This window comes from Thamnophis elegans, chromosome 12, assembly GCF_009769535.1.
Source record: "Thamnophis elegans isolate rThaEle1 chromosome 12, rThaEle1.pri, whole genome shotgun sequence".
Lineage (NCBI taxonomy): Eukaryota > Metazoa > Chordata > Lepidosauria > Squamata > Colubridae > Thamnophis > Thamnophis elegans.
In genome coordinates this window covers 6,303,717-6,325,590 of record NC_045552.1, presented here as the reverse complement: position 1 = coordinate 6,325,590, position 21,874 = coordinate 6,303,717, and the positions used below count along the sequence as shown (strand labels likewise).

General features: G+C 47.2%; 3 protein-coding genes across 7 annotated transcripts; 1 reads left to right on the top strand and 2 right to left on the bottom strand.

Moving 5' to 3' along the window:
• The first annotated feature begins 158 nt into the window (after positions 1 to 158).
• Positions 159 to 4,469, top strand: LOC116515413 (interferon-inducible GTPase 5-like). Its single transcript, XM_032227426.1, has 3 exons — positions 159 to 240; positions 1,437 to 2,135; positions 3,257 to 4,469. Exons 2-3 carry the CDS (start codon positions 1,444 to 1,446, stop codon positions 4,419 to 4,421), a joined length of 1,857 nt encoding a protein of 618 aa, XP_032083317.1. The 5' UTR covers positions 159 to 240; positions 1,437 to 1,443; the 3' UTR covers positions 4,422 to 4,469.
• A 2,536-nt stretch (positions 4,470 to 7,005) lies between these two features.
• LOC116516099 (zinc finger protein 691-like) lies at positions 7,006 to 10,969 on the bottom strand. Of its 3 annotated transcripts, none has more exons than XM_032228500.1 (4): positions 10,847 to 10,969; positions 9,378 to 9,670; positions 8,367 to 8,571; positions 7,006 to 7,825 (listed from the first exon to the last, which is right to left on the bottom strand). In XM_032228500.1, the coding sequence occupies exons 1-4, from the start codon at positions 10,872 to 10,874 to the stop codon at positions 7,308 to 7,310; spliced, it is 1,044 nt and encodes a 347-aa protein (XP_032084391.1). In that variant the 5' UTR covers positions 10,875 to 10,969; the 3' UTR covers positions 7,006 to 7,307. The 3 variants fall into 3 exon arrangements, with proteins under 3 accessions (XP_032084391.1, XP_032084392.1, XP_032084393.1); XM_032228501.1 differs by having other exon boundaries at positions 10,208 to 10,936; XM_032228502.1 differs by having other exon boundaries at positions 10,482 to 10,936.
• A 2,502-nt stretch (positions 10,970 to 13,471) lies between these two features.
• On the bottom strand, positions 13,472 to 20,524 carry LOC116516189 (zinc finger protein 497-like). Of its 3 annotated transcripts, none has more exons than XM_032228601.1 (4): positions 20,360 to 20,521; positions 19,899 to 20,247; positions 15,995 to 16,096; positions 13,472 to 14,818 (listed from the first exon to the last, which is right to left on the bottom strand). In XM_032228601.1, the coding sequence occupies exons 2-4, from the start codon at positions 19,975 to 19,977 to the stop codon at positions 14,247 to 14,249; spliced, it is 753 nt and encodes a 250-aa protein (XP_032084492.1). In that variant the 5' UTR covers positions 19,978 to 20,247; positions 20,360 to 20,521; the 3' UTR covers positions 13,472 to 14,246. The 3 variants fall into 3 exon arrangements, with proteins under 3 accessions (XP_032084492.1, XP_032084491.1, XP_032084493.1); XM_032228600.1 differs by having other exon boundaries at positions 19,899 to 20,006; positions 20,360 to 20,520; XM_032228602.1 differs by lacking the exon at positions 19,899 to 20,247 and having other exon boundaries at positions 20,360 to 20,524.
• Positions 20,525 to 21,874: the final 1,350 nt, after the last annotated feature.

Sequence of the window (21,874 nt, the reverse complement as noted above, 5' to 3'; positions counted from 1 at the left end):
GTGCGAGCAGAGAACCGGGGAGGGGGAAGGGGGTAAAAGCGGCTTCTGGATCGCGCGCGCAGTCCCGGGAAGCGCGTCGGAGGCTCCCCCCGCACGGAGCGAGAGAAGAAGCGGGGTTAGGGTGGAAGGAGGAAGCCCCCAGCCCGACGGGGGTCGTGGGGTGGGAAAGGACTGCCCACGCGTAGGCTTGTTGGCCGCGGATCTCTCCTTCGCGCCGCCTGGATCCCTTTTGGAGGACAGGTAAGCGGTGCTTTCCCACTAATCCGGGAAAGTGACCAAGGGAGTGGGGTGGGGTGGGGGCTACAGGGGGGTCACCTAGAAAGGCGGAGGGAGAGATGTAGGGTCTCCTGCTTGGGCAGCGGGCTGGACTAGATGACCTGCGAGGTCCCTTCCAACTCTGGTTAATCCGTCCTGCTAAACCCGCGGACCACCTGCCAGGTGAGCGAACCGCCAAAGTGCGGCTCCGGAGCGCAGCCAAATGATGGGCTGCGCTCTTTGCTGCCCTCTCACGGTCGTCTGAGGTGTAGCAGCCCACCCCCACTATCCCTTAAGGCGTGGTCGGGTGGCGGTAGCTTTCGATTCCTCCCGATGGTTGGGAGGGTGGGAGCCCCGGGGCAAAAAGACAAAGCAGGGTCTGGAGCTGTGAGGGTCTTTAAACCCCTCTCAAGGGGGGGGGCTTCTTTTAAGCTCCGCCTACTGGGGGCCCTTCTGCCCCCACCCACCCTTCCCCATTCCCCAGTGGCTTTTGATGGAAGTGAGTTGCCAGGACACCAACCTGAAAGCCAGCAGGGAGCAGTAATGCAGGCTACTTCTTCTGGTCAGCAGTTTGAATCCCAACCGGGATCAAGGTTGACTCAGCCTTCTTCCATCCTTCCGAAATGGGTCAAAGAGGACCCGGATTGTTGGGGGAGATAGGCCTGTAAACCATTTAGAGGGGCCTGTCAAGCCCCGTGAAGCGATGTAGAAGTCCAAGTGCTATCGCTTATGTCAGCGTGACACTCGTGATTCCGGAAGGCCTGTGCAAGGGGTATGTTAGTCGTGGGAAAGCAGAGATGGGGCTGGAGAGAGGATGTCAAATACATCGCTTTGTCTTGGCAACTTTTAAAGACTTTAACCTTGCCGACTTTTAAGACTTGTGGACTTCAGCTCCCAGAATTCTGGGAGTTGACGTCCACAAGTCTTAAAAGTTGCCAAGGTTGGAGACCAGTGGTGGGATTCAAATAATTTAACAACCGGTTCTCTGCCTTAATGACTAACTGGATAGGCGGGGCATGGTGGTCATGTGACTGGGTGGGCATGGCCAACTCAACATCACTCAGGTTGATGGGAGCTTCGACTTAGCTGTTACAATGTAATAAGATGTGGTTGTGTGAAGGAGATCCAGCCTGGGTTCTCACCAGCTTGGACCACTCACCTCCCCTCTTCTCTTCCTGCAGCTCAGCCATGGCCAGCTTTCCCTATTTAGACGAAGCAGAGTTGAGGAACCGCAAGGTTCAATATCTGGCCCAGAACTCCGTCGCGGCTGCCTCTCAAATCCAGGAACTGCTGGATTTTTTGAACTCCTTCAAGGCCCATGTTGGGATCCTAGGGGAGCACCGCGCAGGGGTGACCAAGCTGGTTGAGGGTCTCCTGAGCAAGCCCTGCCCCGTGACAAACCTTTATGCTTACTTCCGGGACGCTCAATGGCCCCCGCTCTCTGCAGAGGTCCACGTCCATCCCACCTTCCCTCACCTCAACTTGCATGATCTACCCGGCTTCGTAGCCACCGAGAACCCGGCTGCCTATCTCACAAAGCTAGGTGACCTCCAGCCGTTCAGCTGTTTTGTGCTGGTGGTAGGAACCAGGGGCCTCAGAGACATCCATCTCCAAGTCCTCAAGGCCATCAAGCGGAAGAAGAAACTGTTCTTCGTGGTTCGCACCAAGATCGACCTGGATCTTCACACAGCTCGAAAGCGCCTTCAATACAGATACAATCCTGCAGAGCAGATGAACAGGATCAGGAAGGAATTGTCCGAGAAGCTGACCAAGGATGGTTTGGAGGCCAAGATCTTCCTGGTGTCTGGGCTGCAGACGGAGAGATACGACTTTGCTTCGTTCGAGGAAGCTTTGGAAGGAGAAGTACTCAACTTGAAAAGGTACGGGGGTCAAGGAGAGTCTGACTTAGAACATTTTGGCTCTCCTGCCAGGGCTGGGAACATCTCCGTACAATGCCATTCTGTCCTACTTTGATATTAGCCTGTCGAGCTAACGTCCTTTTTTCCTTAGTTGTTTTCTATGTTGTTGTCAGTTGCAAAGTCGCGTCCGACCCATCGCGACCCCGTGGACAATGTTCCTCCAGGCCTTCCTGTCCTCTACCAGCCCCCCCCCCCGAGTCCATTTAAGGTCACGCCAACTGCTTCAGTGCCTCCATCCAGCCACCTCCTTCTCTGCCGTCCCCTTCTTCTTTTGCCCTCCATCATTCCCAGCATGAGGCTCTTCTCCAGGGAGTCCTTCCTTCTCATTAGGTGGCCAAAGCATTTGAGTTTCCTCTTCAGGACCTGGCCTTCCAAAGAGCAGTCAGGGTTGATCTCCTCTAGGACTGACCAGTTGGATCACCTTGCAGCCCAAGGGACTCGCAGGAGTCTTCTCCAGCACCAGAGTTCAAAGGCCTCCATTCTTTGGCGCTCAGCCTTTCTTGTGGTCCAAATTTCACAGCCATGCATTGCAACTGGGAAAAGTTGTTTTCTACAATATAGATGTCAAATTAAGCATGCTAAAACAGGACACTATCAAGGAAAGTAGAAACATTTCTTATAATTTAACATAACACTTTCACACACTGACTTTCTTTAGCATCCTTGCTTAGGAACCAAAATTGGGACTGGCAGCAGTTATTAAGTAAACCGCAAAGTGGTTGCTAAGTGGGAAATCATGTGACCGTGCCTATGTTTTCAAAGGTTTGCCCTTTGGAATGCTCATCCTGGTGGTGAATATACATCTAAAGAAATGCCGTGGTGCCAGCAGCCCGAAGCATACTCGGCACAAGCGCACTACACAATCCTATTCATCATTTTGTATTTGCTTAGTCTTTCATAATCCCTTTCTCTCCAATCTTTCTGTCCAAATTTTTAATAAAGAATAAAAACCTTGGGGAAAAGAGAAAGACAGTGATGGATCCTGTCTGTCTTCTTACTGTTCTCTTTCATTGAAACTAATGACTATAGGAAGACGATGCATTATGCTTACAGTATATATTTCTGCTCTTGGTTCTTTCTAGGCACCACGAGGGAAATCTGAAGGACTTCCACGCAGTGAGTCAAAAGACGGTCAAGGAGCTATTTGAGATTTGCAAGTTCAGCAGCTTGGCGGATGTCCCAGGGGTAATCCAGGCTATGCTGGCCAACCCCACTCAAATCCATCTGAATGTAGCTCTGATTGGGGAAACAGGCTCAGGAAACTCCTCCCTGATCAACGCGCTGAGAAGAGCAGGCGCTGAAGAGGCAGGGGCAGCCCCCACCGGAATAGCCAAGACCACCAGGGTAGCCACAGCCTACCCATTCCCTTCCGTCCCTAACATGTTCCTTTGGGATTTGCCAGGGGTGGGGTTGATGGAGGATGACGTGAAGCGCCTGGACCTCAGCCGCTACAGCGCCTTCCTCCTGGTGGCCTCGGAGCGCTACAAGCACATCCACAGCTGTCTGGCCAAAATGATTGCTTCGGAAGGGAAACAGTCTTTCTTTGTGAGGAACAAGATCGACGTAGACGTGGAGGCTCAAGGTGGAAGCCAACCCAACGTGAAGGAGAAACTTCAGGAACAGATCCGGAAGAGCTGCGTGGAAGCTCTGAAGAACGATGGTGTGGAATGTCCGGTCTTCTTGGTCTCCTCCTTCATGGCTGAAGCCTACGACCTGCCTCTCCTTAGGGAAGAACTCCAGAAACAGGCGGCCGAGTTGAAGAGGAAGGCGTTGAGGAGAGCAATCCCAACCGTCGTCTCCCAGCTGGTGAGACTCAAGAGCAAAGTGCTGATGAAGGACGTGTGGGGGAAGACTTTGCAAGTTGGCCTCTCCTCGGTGGATGGCTTCAAGGAGACGGAGGTCAAGAACCTCCTGGCCATCATCGCCAGTTTCTGCATCCACCTCGGTCTGAACGAAACATCTGTCGCGAGGACAGCCCAGTGTACTGGCAAAGAAATCCACTGGCTTCATGAACAGATCCAAAGCCGTTTTGCCTGCTCAATGCCCCCCACCGAGGTGCTCAACCTCATAGTGAAGCCTCCCTCGTGGGGCAACTGGGCGTGGAGCTACATGCCCTACTGGGGCAGAGGAGGTAAAGTGGAGGCCACAATCTCGGTGGAGAACGTTTACAACCTGTTGAAGCAAGCTGTGGTGGAGCTGTCCGAAGATGCGGAGAGGCTGCTGCTGGCAGCCTTCTCGGAGGACTAGAGGTGGAGGGATAGATTGGGGGAGAAAAGCCAACAACCTCTTCATCCCACTTTAAAAGCAGCGGAGAGAAAAGTAACGGAAGCGTCCCTGTGATAGGACACGATGAGGCAAGAGCAAAGGTTGCTTGGCATAGTGTCCTGTGTTAGTGGTGGCGACGATGGTTGGGGGAGGGGGGGTTTGGAAGGACCCAGCAAGACTTGCCTGCAGAAACTTAAGAAATGAAAAACCAGTGCTAAGCCTGTACCCCTTTGCAATGCTGACACACACATTGTAGTGTCTTAAGATGTGTGGACTTCCAACTCCTAGAATTACACATTGTAGTGTAATTCTAGGAGTTGGAAGTCCACACATCTTAAAAGTTGTCAAGGTTGAGAAATACTGGTTGAGTTGTTCTTTACATGAAGCAGTTCCTATTACAGAGAAATCAACGTTCTTTGTATGAAGCCGTTCCTATTATTACAGAGAAATCAAATGCTTGCTTACGTGCTAGGATCCTGGCTTACAATACTGGTCTTATATAGTGAGAAGCTGGTTTATTTTTTCTTTAAACAGTAAACATATCTTATGCTAGGATACAGCTTGACCTGATCAGGGAAACGCACCCTGTGCCTAAATGTCTTTGAATTCCCCAGATGTGCACATGCTTTAAAGAAAAAAAAGCTGTTTTTTTGTCCAGGAGAATTTTAATTCTGTAGATTGAGTCGTTTAAATTTTGTTTCTCCTGGAAGTAGGTCATGTTACAGAGTTATTAGAAACACTGTTCAGGGATAGATTGTCTGCACAATGCAAACTGCAGTGAAAAGTTCTGCACGTTGTATATTTAGCCATGCCACAAATTATTTGAAAACTGTTCCCTGTTTGTAATTTGCTGCATGACAAATTAAAATAGTTGTTCTTTATTGTACAATCTTGTTTTGATCATCGTTCTTGCTTATAGCATGCAACTTACTGGGTTTCTAAAATCTTCACTCTCAGTCAGGCCTTGCCTAATTGTGGAGTTTTTTAAAATTGTTTATCTTAATTTGATTTGCCAGGCAGTGCGGGATCAAAATTCCCTTTACAAAATATTTGTCCAGCATGCCTGAAGCAAATTCTATTCGCAGTGAATTGACTACCATATTTTTCGGAGTATAAGACGCACTGGAGAATAAGACGCACCAAGATTTTGAAGAGGCAAATTAAAAAAGAAACTGCATTCTTCAAACCTCAAGAAAACGGGCCTGTTTTTTGTAAAAAAAAAAAAAAAGGGGGGGCATGCATAGTCTTTGGGAGGCTTGTATAGTGCTCCTGGGGGCTGGGGGGAGGCAAAAACATGCAAAAAATGGCCCGTTTTTGCTCATTTCTGCCCTCCCCAGCCACCAGGAGCACTCTGGAAGCCTCCTAAAGGCTATGTACAGCATACGGGGCGGAGTTTTGCAAAGGGGGTAGGGTTTCGGGAGGCCAAGAATGCTGTATTCAGTGTATAAGACGCACCCAAATTTTCACCCTCTTTTTTGAGGGAAAAAGGTCCGTCTTATATTCTGAAAAATACAATATTTGGTAATTGACAACTACATCCAGTACATGGGGCAGAAATTAACATAGCAATCTATCCTATTTTCCTCCTCTATTAGGAGGGAAGTCAAGACTACTACTAGAAAATATGTATAAATATCAACTTACGATCATTGACATAGCTACTGTTTGGAGTTACGACAGGGCTTACAACCAGTGCTTGCAGATATGATTATTGCAATGTTCCCATGATCACAATCTGGGGGCCTAGCAATCTTTGCAACAATTACGGCACCCCAAGTCTCATGACTGCCATTTGCAACCTTCCCAGCCAGCTTCCAACAAGACGTTATTCTTTTATTTTCTTCCTACTTTTTAAATATTCCATTATACAATAAAATATCAAATGAAAAATAAAGTGCCAGGAAGCATAACCTCAAAAGATACAGAGGTCCGTGTATAAATCACAATTCACCTGCAGGATGTGTCATTTACATGCAAAATCCACAGGGACTTCACATTTTAAAAAGATCTTTTGCCTAAAATTCTCCACCTCGAGCATCCAGAGAAGGGCAGTCAGCAGAAACAGTCCTGCACGACAATGTTCGGATTTACTTCATTCTGAGCCAATCTCACACCTTTTAAGATCTGGAAGATTCACTCACACCATTGTGAAAACAATTTCAAGTTAGTTTTACCATTTTCAGGATTTCAAGGACTAACTCAAGACACTTTAAAGGGCCAAAAAGATGCTAGAGAATGTAGTTTTGTGAGGGTGCAGAGTGACACTTCCAGGGTCCCTTCATTTTATAACACAAGGTTACTTGCGCTGACGGATATCCTGAAAAGGTGTAAGGTGTTTTTGTTTTGTCCTGGGGTCATGTGATCACCTTTGGTGAGCTTCTAACAAGCCAATGGGGAAGCCAGATTCACTCAGCAACCCTTTTACTGATTTAACAACTGCAAGTGATTCCCTTCACAACTCTTGATTCTTGCCACAAACTCTGGCAAGAAAGATCGTAAAATGTGGCAAAATTCACTTAACAAGTCTTTCGCTTAGCAACAGAAATTTGGGGCACATCTGTTGTTAAGGCAAGGACTATTTTATAGGCTGGCTGAGGAATTCTGAGAGCTGAAGTCCGCACCCCTTAAGAGCTGCTAAGGTTGAAAAAAGATGAGTCGGGGAAATGCTTCTTTACAGATTCTGAGCAATTTTTCTAAGGGGAACATAAGCAGCCACAGCATTTTCTAAGGACAAAGACTGTGCCCTGTATCCCTCCCCCCCACAACCGCCCCCCAAAAGGAATCTAGCTCTCCATCCCAGACAACAATGCACATGGCCTTCCATTCCCCACTCAGGTTCAGGAAGCAGAGGGACTGGTAGTGCTGCCGCTAGAGCTCCCCACGAGCATGGCGGATGTAGTGGTCGTGCAGACCTGCCTCGTGGCTGAAGCTCCCCCCACACTCCGTGCAGGAGTAGGGCCGGGAGGGTAGCAACACCTGGGTCTGCCCGTGGAAAGCCAGGTGTTGACGCAGGCTGGAAATCTGCCGGTAACTTTTGCTGCAATAGGGGCACTGATGAGGCAAGCTGCAGCTGGCCGTGTGGCCTAGGCGGTGATGCTGGTAGTTGGCCAGCTGGTCAAAACGGCGGCCACAGTCAGGACAGTCAAAAGTGGGGCGCAAGCCGTCACTGCAATCGGAGGGCGAGGGCGAGGCATGGCCTCGCTGGTGGCAGGTAAGTGCTTGGGAACTCTGGAAAGCCTTTTTACAGACGAAGCAGAGAAACAGGGCATCCTGCAAATTGGCCTGAATGAATTCCTCTGGATGTTCTCGCTTCATATGCCGTTCCTTGAATTTCTCGTCAGGGAAGGTAATCAGGCAGTGAAAACACTGACTGGCATCCAGGCCAACTAGAAAGGGAGAGGGAAGAGAGGCAGCAGTGGGTATAAAGTTATTAAGGTACAGATAGCTAATCTACAGATTCTAAGACAAGCAATGGTGTAATGGTATCACACTACAACAAAGAAACAACTGAATAATCTACAGAAGGGATTTTAAACTCAAGGCCCGGGGGCCAGATCCAGCCCACAGGGTGCTTAGATCTGGCCCCTGGGGCCACCCTGGAAACAGCAAAGGACCAACCCACAGTGCGTCTGCCAGTGAAAACGGAGCTTGCAAGGGCCATGTACGATGTACGACTCTCCTGAGCTCCACTTTCGCTGGCGGAGGGTTGCAGGAGGCCATCGCAGCCAAAAATGGAGCTCGGGAGCCCGTTTTTACTGGCAGAGTGCTCAAGCCCCCACAGGCGCCTGACACAAGTGATATCGAGCTGGCCATGCCCACCCCGCTACTGATTTGAGGCAAGAGCTCCATCTCCACGCCACTCTTCTCTTAATATAACTATAACCCTCTAGAAATCCTCTGAAATCAAGGACCAGACTCAACACTCACAGATGGTAGTATTCACAGTGCATTCTTTGTCCTTGCCCTCTGCTGGCATAATTGCAGGGTTTTCATCTATGCAGAGAGGTTCGGGTTTAAAGGCTGAGAGATGCTTCTGGGACGGTGATGCACCACTGTTACAGTTTGACACCTTTTTAAGGAATGGTTCAGCCAATGTTAACTTGCCAACTGCAGAAGATTCAGCCATCGCTGCCTGTAACAACGAAATCAAGCAGTAAGCAAAAACACCCAGGCCCATCCTGTTCCTTCTTCCTACACACCACAAACACTGACTTCTAAAAGCATGTTGGACTTCATCTCCTTCTGCCTCCAGGTCAGTAAGAGGGCATTGTACCAATTTTAGCCCCAAATAGCCACATTTCCCAGGTTTTTTTCCCTGCGTGATTTTGTTCCAACCTGAGCACAGCATACCCCTTTCAAGACTCTTTGGATCACAACATTCTCTTACAGCAAGTTTGACAGCAACTTTGAAGAGCCCTTTTCTCATTTTAAAACAAATTTCATTTTAATGTATGCCGATTAGTGTACACTTAAAGTGACAATAAAATTATTCTAAGTCCTTCTCGGATCCATAAAACTAGCAAGCTCAACGCAAGAGACCCAGAAGGTAACTGTGTCGTTTTTCCCACTGTGGGATGCCCCAACCCCACAGAAGAACAAAATGTTTTGAGAAATATTTTTTTAAAAGGCAGAATATTATATTTCCCTAAAGGAGAAATGGAGAATCATGTGAATGTCGATGGAAATCCAGGCTGTTGAACAACTGATGTAGCGCCGAACGATGTCATTTGGAAACATGAGTTGTATTTTCTCATGCTACTAAGAAAATGCTTAGACTGTGATTTATCTGCTGATGTGTAAGTCAACAGTTGTTGTGGTGGCTGTAGTAGGCAGTTTAACTTTCCTATTTTTGCAGCAAATACCAGGAGATTCTAATGTAAACTTTCTGGCTTGAAAGTAACTACAAACCATTTCTATTTTTCCGATGGTAACACTTGCCTGCTGTGAGTAGTCCTTATGTGCATCATAGTGGAATCCTTCCAATGCTAAGCTTAAATGTCGCGCCATCCGTGATCGTCTGGCTCGATCTCTGTTATCTTGTAGTCGGGCCTCACGCTGATGCACTGTCTCTGAAGCTCTAGATGTAGCAGCTCGCGCGCGCTGCGTCGCAAGTCTCCTCTTCCTCTCCTCGGGAGTTTCTTGTCTACGCTGGTGTTTCATTTTCTTGGCCTTTGACTGCACTTGGCCAATCGCCCGACGTTTCCTTGGTGGCATCGTTACAGCAATGAAATCTATTATCATGGAATACCATAAAGTAAATGTAAGAAAAAGACACTTGGGCCTGGCCCTGTTACCAGGTGCAGACGAAAGCTGCCTCAACCATTGTGGTGAGAATTAGAGACCTAATTGCTCTGGCCAATAGCCCTGGAAAAATTCTACAGGGAACAGCCTTTGAGGTGATTAACTGCATTAGCAGGCACCTCTCCCAACAACTTGTCCTCTTTGCTTGAAGCTGAGGGAGCCTCCTTGTGGAGTACTGTGAAGCCATTACCATGGCAACTCCACTGTGCTGTACAGTAGATGCCATTTTAAGGCACAACAGGCTGTATCTTAACAGAACTTGAATCCAAAGTGCACACTATCACTGTCAAAAATAGTATGATTTGACACTAGAGATAATTCATTCCTGTTCATTTCAGCGGCCCAGGCATTCCAGAGTTATGGTGGAACACAGACACAGAGACACACACCGAAGGGTGTTAGGGATGTCATACACACAGAATTGTTATCAACATAAGAATTGTTGTTGTGAAAATTGTGATTATTACCTTTCAGAATGGATGCACCCAGACTGTTAAATTGAAATGGGAATTTTTTTACGTAAGAAAATAAAATAAAAACTGACTTTAAAAAAAATAAAAATAAAACCCACTTTCCAATCAGCCTCCCTGTTGTCTTTTCCAGCGTCTTTTATCTCCCAGCTTTTTACTGAACCAGATGGATTTTTTCCCCTTCCAACCCCACCATCCCCAACTTGCCATGAGAAGGGACGCCAAGGCCGGCCTAAGCAAAGAGACGGTTGAAGCCGTAGTAGGGCGTTACCTTTTGGGGAAGAAGGGCCTGGATGGAAGGAGGCTTCTGCCCGGAGAGAACCGGGAAAGGAACGAGGGCTGCCCCTCAGCTCATCCTCCCCGTTAAGAAAAGACCCGGCCTCTTTGACTTCCTCCTGGGAAGAGGCGCTTCCTTTCTGCCCCTCGGGGGAACCAGGTGGAGCCTCAAGCCCTGGACGAGCCCCTCCGCCGCCCCACAGCTAGGCCGGGGTTGCTGTTGCTGTTCCTCGCCTCGTCTGCCGCCGCCGCCTCGGCGGCCTACCCCTCCCAGGCGCCTCTCATCGATGCCCCAGCGGCCCCCGGAGCCTTCCATTTGGAGCCCCTTCAAGTTGCGGCCCTCCGAGAGAGGAAACTTGCCCCAAATCCCTGCTGGCTCCCCGGTCATCCCCTCCGGACAGCCTCGGTTGCCTCTCCCCCCAACTCTCCCAACCACGCTCCGCTCCACAGTAGGCCTCTGTCAGGGGTCCTTCCTTCTTCAGAAAGGCCCCCGCGCTTCCCGTAGAGGGAGTCATTCCGAACGAACGCCTGCACGAAATTCATACTCTTATTTACCGCTGCGTGCCTAGGATTTCCGCCCGCTATTTTTACACACCCAAATTAGAGATTTGGGGAAAATGCGGAAGTCTCCAACTGCCCGATCTCATAAATTATTGTTTCAGGCAATATCATAGACAGCTTCGGGGAATAAGGGTGAGAAATAGCGCAGGCGCGCCACAGAACGCGTTCTCCAAAGCTGCATGAGACGCTTCGAAGAGTTCCACTGGCTAGTTGTATCTGCGCATGCTCCTAGCAATGCGCGGTTCCCAGCCATTATGAGCGTTAAACGAGGGGCGCAGGCGCCGTCCGCTCTAAACTTTTCTGTTGTTTTCCATCCATAATTCTGCGATTTTACATGTCACGTGTTGGAAAGAATATTCTCCAGTGAGAATTAAGTCATTTCATCTGCTTTCCTGTACAGTCATGTATAAGAAGTAATAGTAACAGAAACTTTGCAATTATCTATATTTCAGGAATGTCTTGTATCTGGCATATATTAGGAAGATTGATTTTCTAGAATCAGCATCTGATGATGAAGGAATTGCAAAGTTTTTCTTAAAGATCTGAAGCAGTAGAGATCTAGTCCAGTTAATTTATAAACATGGGACTGTCGTCAAATTGTCGCAGAGGTTCGTCCCTATTCTATTAATGGTATGGTTCAACTGATTTTTCCTCCAGGCAGGGTGAAGGATTACAACAGCTGTTGCTTTTTGAAATGGTGAAGCCTTAATAAGCACAGCACAACATTCTTTCTGAGCAGTTAAATAATACTTCTGGATAACCTTAGTTTTGTGGAGTCTGTTGCATTAAATGTAATGGAACTTTCCAGAGACAAAAAATACAAAACTGCTTACATAGCTGTCTATGCATATTTATGCAAAGTTATGGGAGATTTGGTGAATAGATTCAGATCTATAGAAACCAGATTTGGCTTTGGCATTATCTAGACAAAATAGCAATTACATTTAAGACTTACACACCACCCCATGTTTTACAACACTTTCTGAGCTGTTTACAATGGCAACATATTGCTTCCCAACAATCTGGATCATGTGACCAATCTCATTGTATCACCTATTTTGTGATTATTAAGCAACTGCTATGATTTAAGAGTGACAGCTGCAAAGTAAATCACTTGTTCGCTATGGGCTGGCAAATGCCAGTTTTCAGGAAAAACATCTTCAAATGTAGTCATGTGACCACAGAGCACCACAGCCAGCCATAAATGCAGGCCAATTGCAGAGGGACTGAAATATGGTTACATGACTTGGGGGGGTGGCCAATAGATCTTGGGAATAGGATCGTAAGTATCTCTGGGGGAGGTGTTTGTAACTTCCAACTGGTTGCTATGTGGCCAAGTTGAGGACAACCTATAATATACCTGGCAAACAATCATAAGGTCTGCTTAATTGGTTCGTGACTCTCCGAAACTCCTTACCAAGTTCTGCAGATATCGGCCTGGCAGCTCTCCAAGCCAGATAAGGTCTGTGACCAGAAATCCTCCCTTGAAAGCGATGGATATGAATGAGCAGAATTCGCAGTAAATTAATAAAAGGAATTTTTTGTTGGGAGGAGGAGATTGTGTCATGCTCCTGGGAAGCCTAGGTCGGAACATATTGTAACTTCAATAGGTTGCTACGTGACTGTAAGTTGAGGTCAACCTATAATATCCCTGGCAAACAATCACAAGGTCTGCTTCTTTGGTGATGGCAGAATGTATGTGTTAGGAATATAATTCTAATGGTTGGGTTGGCAATATATAAATCATGTAACAATGTTGTACCTGTTCTTTAAATCATGCTGCAAATGTGATTGGGTGTTTTCCTCAATCGGCCATAAGAGGGAGCCAGAATGACCATTAGCTCTCTCTGTGTTCGTTAGATGCTGGGCTGATCTGCTCTGAGTGCCGTGAGCTATTGTAAGTTTTGCAACTGTTAGCAAACCTTGATTACTGGACTGATTATATGTTACTGGACTATGTTATTTGGATTATCCCTTAACTGAAAGACATTGATGACCGACTGTCTTATCCGTGTATGACTTGGACTGTTTGATGGACTCTGATACCTCTGTTTCCACGAAAAGTAAAAGCCTATTTAAACTGCAATGTCTCTGTATGCTGGTTTGTGTTCTCCAACACAACTCTCACAACGCTTCGCTGAACTTACTCGCTCTCCCAACGGGGAGCTTACATAACAGTATATTTGCTATCCTAAACTCTCATAAAGGCATTAAAGAGATCTTGGTTTGTAAAGAACGACTTGGGCACCATTAAACTCGAGAGAAGATCAGGCAGCTTCATTTGCACGGACAGCGCCTTTCAAACTAGAACTGGTTTCCTTATATAAGAGAGACCCCAGTCAAGAGCTGCACCAAATCAGCACCCCCTCAGTCCCCCCCCCCAACTCTCCATTTGCAAACACAGAGATGGGCACAATAAAAGGGTCAGACAGAACCGTTTTTATTAAACCGTTCTCTCCCAACTATTACCGTGAAGGGATATTGTTAGAATTCATGAGTTAGGCGGGTCGGGTGCCACTCCCAGGAGCTGTTTTTCTTTAAAAGCCAAACACACAACACGCACGCACACACAAACAGAATACAGCTTCTGTACTTTGGCATGGGCCACCCAGGTGCCAACATAACGACAATGAAAACGGGACCCCAGCTGAGAAGGGATTGTCTGGGGAAGCAGGATCTCGCCAGGCATACGGACAAACGATTCATCTCTTACGATCTCCTGCCTCCCCCCCTCCCCCTTTGGGGTGTGTCTTGGCATAAGACAACCCCGGTTCTGTTAATGAAACGGACCTGCAGGGCGCAATCCTGCTAGTGCTACTGTTACAAAAGTTCATGAAAAGGATCTCGGTTTTGGGGGGAGGGTTTTTTTAAAGAATATTTTAGGGCCTGTCAGATCCAGATCACTGAAAGGGCAGGGACAAGGGGAAACTTCACTTCTTCCTGCAGATGGGCTTTTAAGTCACTGCACTCCCCGCCAGTGATTGCCCTCAAGGTCCTGCCTCTCCTCGTTCCAAAGCTAAATTCATTTCAGAAATATAGAAATGTGTCTGGTTTTGTTTTTGTTTTTAAAAGGAACTAAAGATAAAAGAAGGTTTCACTTTTGAGTTTTCTTAGCAGGAAAGATCCCTTAGCAGGGGCCACTTATGACAACAGGGAAATGGAAGCGGGATGTGGGGGGGGGGGAGGGCTGAAGGCCAATCTACAGCTCTCCCCGAGCATGGAGCATGTAGTGCTCGTGAAGTTCGGATACCAAGCCAAATTCCCCCGGGCACTCCGTACAGTGGTATGGTCCGTCAGCCCCATCTGTGTCCTGATCCCCGTTAGCCTCTCTGGGAGCAGGAGGAGGAGCCAGCTTATTACGAGGAGGGGCTGGAGGGCTTCTGCGCCAGCTGTGTTCGCAGCGGTGGCCCTCCAGCGTGGCAGGAGAGGTAAAGCCCACGCCACACTCAGCACAGATGTAGTGAAAAGCTCTGCCCCGGCCGGCAGTCAGGGCCGTCCGCCCTTCCTGGCTGTCAGGATTTCCCGGCAAGATCAGTGGAGGTGGGGGTGGCTTGGTTGAAGAGGAGCCACTGTGTGGCCTTTTGCGCCCCACGTGGTAGCTACGGTGCACCTTCAGGGCCCGAGATGTGCCAAAGCCACGCCCACACTCGGGGCATTCGTGCCATTCGGGGCTGGGAACCTGGGAAGAGCTGAGGCGATCCTGCCCTCCCTCTCCAACATCATCCACCTGTTCCACAGCAGTGGCCAGTTTGGGGTCTTTGCTTTGGGGACCTAGGAAAACCGAGAGACAGAAAACAATGTGAAGTATGCAAAGTACAAGCCATTCTTGGCTGGTCCCCCACGCTACAACTCACAGCTCTAACACAGGGGAGGAGAACAAAGTTTTCCTCACTTGTCTAGGGAAGAGGAGTCAAACTGACAACAAGCAGGCCAGATGTGTCATGCACAGGCCACGCCCACCCCAGCTCCATGAGATTATCATGCGATGGTAACGTGACGCCATAATTTTGATACCTATGGTCTATGGAGATTCTCAATCATCCACGTCAGGGTTGTCCCAAAGGTGCTTTTGCAAAAGACAACCGAACTTTGATATTATTTTTTTCCCTTGAAACCATTTTGCTTCTCATTCCAAGAAGCTTCTTGGGTTTTGTTCGGCTTTTGGACTTTCCTCCTTTGCCAGCCCCAGGGATAATTTGTTCAATCAAAGGGACAAGTTTTATGTCTCTTGTGCAATCATAAAGGGATGTGAGGAAAGTAACCTGCAGGAAAATCCCTTAAATTAAGAAGGTTACAAGAACTACAGCTACCGTATTTTTCGGAGTATAAGACGCACCAAAGTTTTGAAGAGGCAAATTTAAAAAAAAAAAAAAAATTTGCACTCTTCAAACCTCCCAACAACGGCCCATTTTTTGCAAAAATGGACCCATTTTTTTTCAAAAAAAGGACATGAATAACATTTAGGAGGCTTGTAGAGTGCTCCTGGGGGTGGGGTGGGGGCACAAACAATCAAAAAATGGGCAGTTTCTTTGCGAAAACAGGCCCATTTTTTGTCAAACGAGCCTTTTTTCGCTCATTTCTGCCCTCCCCAGCCCCCAGGAGCTCTCTGAAAGCCTCCTAAAAAGTATGCTCAGCCATTTTGGTGAAGGGGGCAGGATTTTGGGAGGCAAAAAAGCAGTATTCAATGTATAAGACGCACCCAGATTTTCAGCCTCTTTTTGAGGGAAAAAAGTCTTATGCTTTGAAAAATACGGTATTCGGTGGTGCTGGAAATAATGTAGTAAAGTAGTATTTTGATTGCCTTTTTTTTACAGTTTACGGCCCCAAGCACAATAAATTTAATAGCTGAGCCTGTGCACAACATCAAACCTGAACATCTCTCTTACTGCTGCCCCAAACTTTCTTGTGATGTAACACTCCTTCCTAGGATCTGATTGGTCCGCTTACCAGGATAGCCATTGGCAGATGGGGTCGCGGGGCTACTGTCTCCAGAAGATACCGAGGTTGCTTCTGATTCCTCCTCCTCCTCCTCCTGCATGGCTGAAATACCTGCAACAATTAAAACCCACTATGAGTTCTGCTCAAAGTAACCATTATCTACCATAGTCTAAGTCAGAGGTGGAGAACAGTGGCCCGTGGACTTCAACTCCCAGAATTATGGCAGCTGAAGTCCACAAGTCTTAAAAGAACCATCATTCCCTGCTCTAAAATCATGGAAGTTTATATGCTTAAAAGTAATGAATCAGGAAACTAATTTTTGATCATTAAACCTCAAAGGCAGATCAAGATGATCATATGCAAGTTTCTCAATGCCGCAGGTAAAGGTTCCTCTCGCACATATGTGCTAGTCATTCCCGACTCTAGCTGAAGAGCCAGCGCTGTCTGAAGACGTCTCGGTGGTCATGTGGCAGGCATGACTAAATGCCGAAGGTGCACGGAACACCGTTACTTTCCCACCAAAGGTGGTTCCTATTTTTCTACTTGCATTTTCACATGCTTTCGAACTGCTAGGTTGGCAGAAGCTGAGACAAGTAACAGGAGCTCACTCCGTTACGCAGTGCTAGGGATTCGAACCACCAAACTAATGACTTTTCTGATCAACAAGCTCAGCATTTTAGCCACTGAGCCACTGCATCCCTGTCAATGCTGCAGACTGGTCTCAAATATTGGCTATTCTAGGTATAGGGCTCTTTAGATATTTGCTATTCAAAAGTATAGCTTTCTCTGCCCACACTTCAGAAGCAGAAACTCTTCAATCAATTGTGCAGAGCATTCTTTAAATTTAAACTTCTACCATGCTGGACAAGTTCATAATCATACTCCAACTTATCCAGAGGGTGCGAGATAACCTATCTGCTCATGGAACCTATCCATCATTTCCCAAGTCAATGCATCCCACGCAACCCGTTGAGAAAAACATGGGGGTTGCAGGAGCCCTTCCAGAACACAAGTACTCAACTTACAACAGTTCATTTAGTGACTGTTACAATGGCACTGAAAAAAGTGACTTATGACCGTTGCACTTAACAACCGTTGCAGCATCCCCATGGTCACGAGATCAAAATTCAGACAATTGGCAACTGACTCATATTCACAACGGTTGCAATCACTTGATTCCCTTTTGCCACTTTCTGACAAGCCAAATCCACCTGGAAGCCTGCTTCACTTAACAACAGTGTTACTAATTTAAACATCTGCTGCAGTGATGCGTTTGGCCAGAAAAGTGGAAAGAGGCCAAAAAATTCACTTAACCAATGTGTCTTGCTTAGCAACAACAAATTTGGGGCTCCCTTGTGGTCGTTAAGTCAAGGATTACCTCGATGACAGCAAAGTGCCGCTTGGAATTGTGGTGTGTAATGTTTTAAGCGCTGCTTCACTCAAGTCTCCTGGGCTGTCCCTTTGAACTACTCTCTTTGCACAACGCCACCCCCTGATGGTCTGATTCAAGGTGTGCAATTAACGGGAAAGTTAACCGTGTGTTACCACTTGTTACCACTGGGTTGTATCTTATGATTTATGACGAATTTCTTTTTATGATGGTGGTCAGGATTTAATCACTTACAGCTTTTATGTACACTGAGAGCTTATGTACCCGAAGACAAATTCCTTGTATGTCCAATTACACTTGGACAATAGTGAACTCTATTCCAAGTCTATTCCTATTCAAGTTCTATTCTTATTCCTATTAGGAATAGCAATAGCAGTTAGACTTATATACCGCTTCATAAGGCTTTCAACCCTCCCTAAGTGGTTTACAGAGTCAGCATATCGCCCCCAACAATCTGGGTCCTCATTTTACCCACCTCGGAAGGATGGAAGGCTGAGTCAACCCTGAGCCGGTGAGATTTGAACAGCAGAACTGCAGATAGCAGTCAGCTGAAGTGGCCTGCAGTACTGCACTCTACCCACTGCGCCACCTCAGCTCTTTCCAGTTCTATTCTTATTCCCATTCCTATTCCAATTATATTCTAATAGCTGGATACCTGTGCTTCACTACAAAACTATGCGGCCGGGCGTAATCGGGCAGTGTAAGGGGAGAACTCAAGGGGAAGGAGTTGGACTTTTCCGCCACTGTAGCACATCCCGGGAGTCTCATCGTGCCACTTCAGGGCACGGCACCAGGCACAGGGTAACCGAGGTCCGAGCTCAACCACCTTTCCCCTGGAGTAATCACTCTGAGGTTCATATTTAACGTAACGGTCATTAGATGCATACTTTTCTACAGCCTCTCTATTGACTTTGGGATGACGATACTTTTTTGTAGTTTCCCTTACTTGTGTTTGCCTAATCGCATCTGTAAATCTTTTCCTGTGTTTTTCCCCTCTTTTCCCTTTAACTGGTGTAACGGTAGATGGAACAGATTCGTCTGGACTGAGGAGGTCAGTGTAAAAAGTGAGTTGGGGCTGGGACACTATGCAGGAGCAATTCGATTCACAATCCATTGGCTCAGTGGTAGTCGGTGATTGGAACTCATGAGGGAAACTGTAAGGAGCCCCAGACCGCTCCTGAGTGAAGGAGTGGAATGTCTGCCGGTTTGAACTCAGGTAACAGAATGTGAGGCAACTGGCAGTTGGGACAGAGTTCTTCTCAGGTGGGGAGGGGGAGTAGAATGTCTAACTCCTTAGCATCAGAGCGTGTTAATACTGTATAAGTAATACTAACAATCAGATGGTCATTTTGAAAACTCCTTTCTTAACGAGCACCTAGAAGCCAAGAGGAACATATGTGCCAAATTTCAGGTTTGTAGACTTTACGGTTCTGAAGATTTCATGGTGTCTGAGTGGTATTTGGCATATATATAGAGATTCCTATTCCAATTCTATTCTATTCCTATTCCATTCCTAGTCTATTCAAATTCTATTTCAATACCAATTCTATTCCTATTCAAATTCTATTCCAATTATATTCCTATTCCAATTCTATCCCAATTCTATTCTATTTCCAATTCTATTCTTATTCCAATTCTATTCTATTCCTATTACAATTCTATTTTATTTCAATTCTATTCCAATTCCATTCCTATTCCAATTGTATTCCTATTCCAATTCTATCCCAATTCTATTCTTATTCCAATTTTATTCTTATTCCAATTCTATTCTATTCTATTCCTATTCCAATTCTATTTTATTTCAATTCTATTCCAATTCCATTCCTATTCCAATTCTATTCCTATTCCAATTCTATTCTATTCCTATTCCATTCCTAGTCTATTCAAATTCTATTTCAATACCAATTCTATTCCTATTCAAATTCTATTCCAATTATATTCCTATTCCAATTCTATCCCAATTCTATTCTATTTCCAATTCTATTCTTATTCCAATTCTATTCTATTCCTATTACAATTCTATTTTATTTCAATTCTATTCCAATTCCATTCCTATTCCAATTGTATTCCTATTCCAATTCTATCCCAATTCTATTCTTATTCCAATTTTATTCTTATTCCAATTCTATTCTATTCTATTCCTATTCCAATTCTATTTTATTTCAATTCTATTCCAATTCCATTCCTATTCCAATTCTATTCCTATTCCAATTCTATTCTATTCCTATTCCAATTTTATCCTATTTCAATTCTATTCCAATTCCATTCCTATTCCAATTATATTCCTATTGCTATTGCAATTCCAAAGAGCTTGCACGGAGGGTGGGGGGGACAATTCCCACGTTCCTGAGATTTTGAGGACCCCCTCGGCCTACCAGAAACGCACCCTCCACACACACACAGAGCCAGGGCCACTCGTGTCCGTGACACGCTCCCCAGGAGGAGCCTCTTAGCCTCTTTTTCGGGGGGGAGGCGAGCTCAGGGACCCCCTAGCCCCCAGCTCCGCCTGGCCTGTGCGCTCACCAGTCGAGGTCCCATCCTCCTCCTCAAAGCCAATGTCCTCAGAGCTGCCCACTTCCACCGGCTTGGGTACTTCGGACATCACCCCTCAAACAAGCCAGCAGCCCCAACCTGCAAGGGGAGCAGAAGCGGGACACGAGAGAGAGAGAGAGAGAGATGGCGGGGAGCCTGTCCCCCACCCGCCCGCCCGCTCCCCCTCTTCTCCCGGGGCCCCATCCCATAACAGCCAGGCCTGCCCCACCGTCCCCGCCAGCCAAGCCAAGCGCTATAAAGCGGGCCCGGCCTTTCTTTCCCAGCATGCTCTGCCGCCAGCGGACCACGGCGGAGTCCACGATCCCATCATGCACCGCGGCTGGGGAGAAGGGAAAAAAAAAAAGAGGGCCCGCGAGCCAAGTATAAGTAGAAGCAGGGGGAGGAGGGAAGCTACCCCTTTCCCACAATGCCTTGCGCAGCCTACCACTCACCGGTTCCTCCGGATTTGGGGAGGGGCAGCCCGGTCCCCTCCGGCCACAGAACCCCCCCCCTAGCTGCGCAAGCGCAGAGATAGGGAGAGAGGGGGGGGGATTTTTTTAAAATATATATATATATTGGCAGGACCCGCCCACCAACCCCTCAGGCCTCGCGCGTGCGCCGTGAGGCTCGGGTTCGTCCATGCGGCACTGCGCATGAGCGGGCCGGGAGTCGCTCTAAAACGCTCGAACGGGAGTTTTGGCCCCCCCTCCTCGTGATGTGCTGTTCGGATCGTTCCGCGCATGCGCCGGGCCGGAGCCAGAGGGAGAGGAGGTTACCAACAGTCCTCGACTTACATCAGTTCCTCGACTTACATCAGTTTGCCTAGTGAGCGTTCAAAGTCGCAACGGCGCTGAAACAAACATTACTTAGGGACGTTTTTTTACACTTACGACCATTGCAGCATCCCGTGATTTATATTTGGATGCTTGACAACTGACTCGTATTTATGACGGTTGCAAGTCCCCTGGGTCACTTGATTCCCCTTTTGCGACTTTTTGATAAGCCAAGTCCATGGGGAACCCAGATTCGCTTAACAACCAGGTTACTCATGGAACAACTTGCAGCGATTCGCTTAAGAAACGTGGCACAAAAGGCCGTAGGATGGGGCAAAACTCATTTAACATATGTCTCACTTAGCGACATACATTTTGGGCTCCATTGCGGTTGTAAATCAAGGACTACCTGTAGTCCCAAAGGTGGTTTTTCAGGAGGCAACTGGATTATCTTGGGGGTTTTTTTCTTTTGAAGATCCCTAGACCAGTGTTTCTCAACCTTGGCAACTTGAAGATGTCCGGACTTCAACTCCCAGAATTCCCCAGCCAGCATTTGCTGGCTGGGGGATTCTGGGAGTTGAAGTCCGGACATCTTCAAGTTGCCAAGGTTGAGAAACACTGCCCTAGACAGCTTTAAGTGGAATTGAAATTCTGGGAATTGCGGTACTAGCACTCCCGGAAAAGCAGGAGGCTGCAGGAACAGAATTGCTGCGTGGCCTCCTTTCCATCTGCTGGCGTGATCCTTCCCTCCCCCAAGCCTAAACATCCAAAAGTATCTTAAAGAGCAGCAATTCTGCAGATAATTCCCTCTGGAGCTTTGCAATCAGGCAGCTGCATTCTTGAGATGGTCCTGCAGCTTCCACCAGAGACACTAGAGGGCGCTCAGACATCGAGATTGCCACCGGAGGACGCAGCTGCCAGCAGAGGGCGTCCTCGAGAGGAAAACTCAATCACTGCTTAAGTGAAGTAAAACTCCCTGCTGCCCCCTTTGGTCGCCCTGATTTTTGCAGCCGGATGCAATCACTTAGCCTAGTTGTATTGGAGAGAGCGTGACTTATTTTATGTCCTCTGACCTCGGTGGTTGCCTTGCAGGTCTCCAGCTATTTGTTTGCAGAGATTTCATTACTCAATTATTATTAAATAAATATTAATAATATTATTAAACAATGTGCAGTTTGATTAAATAGCAGGTTT

Excerpts from the sequence above, each read along its gene's own strand:
- LOC116516189 (XM_032228601.1), bottom strand. The coding sequence starts at position 19,977 with ATGTCCGAAGTACCCAAGCCGGTGGAAGTGGGCAGCTCTGAGGACATT. Across the intron at positions 16,097-19,898 it reads GGAGGATGGGACCTCGACTG|GTATTTCAGCCATGCAGGAG; the intron begins GTGAGCGCACAG and ends TAATTGTTGCAG. Across the intron at positions 14,819-15,994 it reads ATCTGCCAATGGCTATCCTG|GTCCCCAAAGCAAAGACCCC; the intron begins GTAAGCGGACCA and ends CGGTTTTCCTAG.
- LOC116515413 (XM_032227426.1), top strand. The coding sequence starts at position 1,444 with ATGGCCAGCTTTCCCTATTTAGACGAAGCAGAGTTGAGGAACCGCAAG. Across the intron at positions 2,136-3,256 it reads GAAGTACTCAACTTGAAAAG|GCACCACGAGGGAAATCTGA; the intron begins GTACGGGGGTCA and ends GGTTCTTTCTAG.
- LOC116516099 (XM_032228500.1), bottom strand. The coding sequence starts at position 10,874 with ATGACCGGGGAGCCAGCAGGGATTTGGG. Across the intron at positions 9,671-10,846 it reads GGAGCCAGCAGGGATTTGGG|ATTTCATTGCTGTAACGATG; the intron begins GCAAGTTTCCTC and ends CCATGATAATAG. Across the intron at positions 7,826-8,366 it reads CACTGTGAATACTACCATCT|TTGGCCTGGATGCCAGTCAG; the intron begins GTGAGTGTTGAG and ends CTCCCTTTCTAG.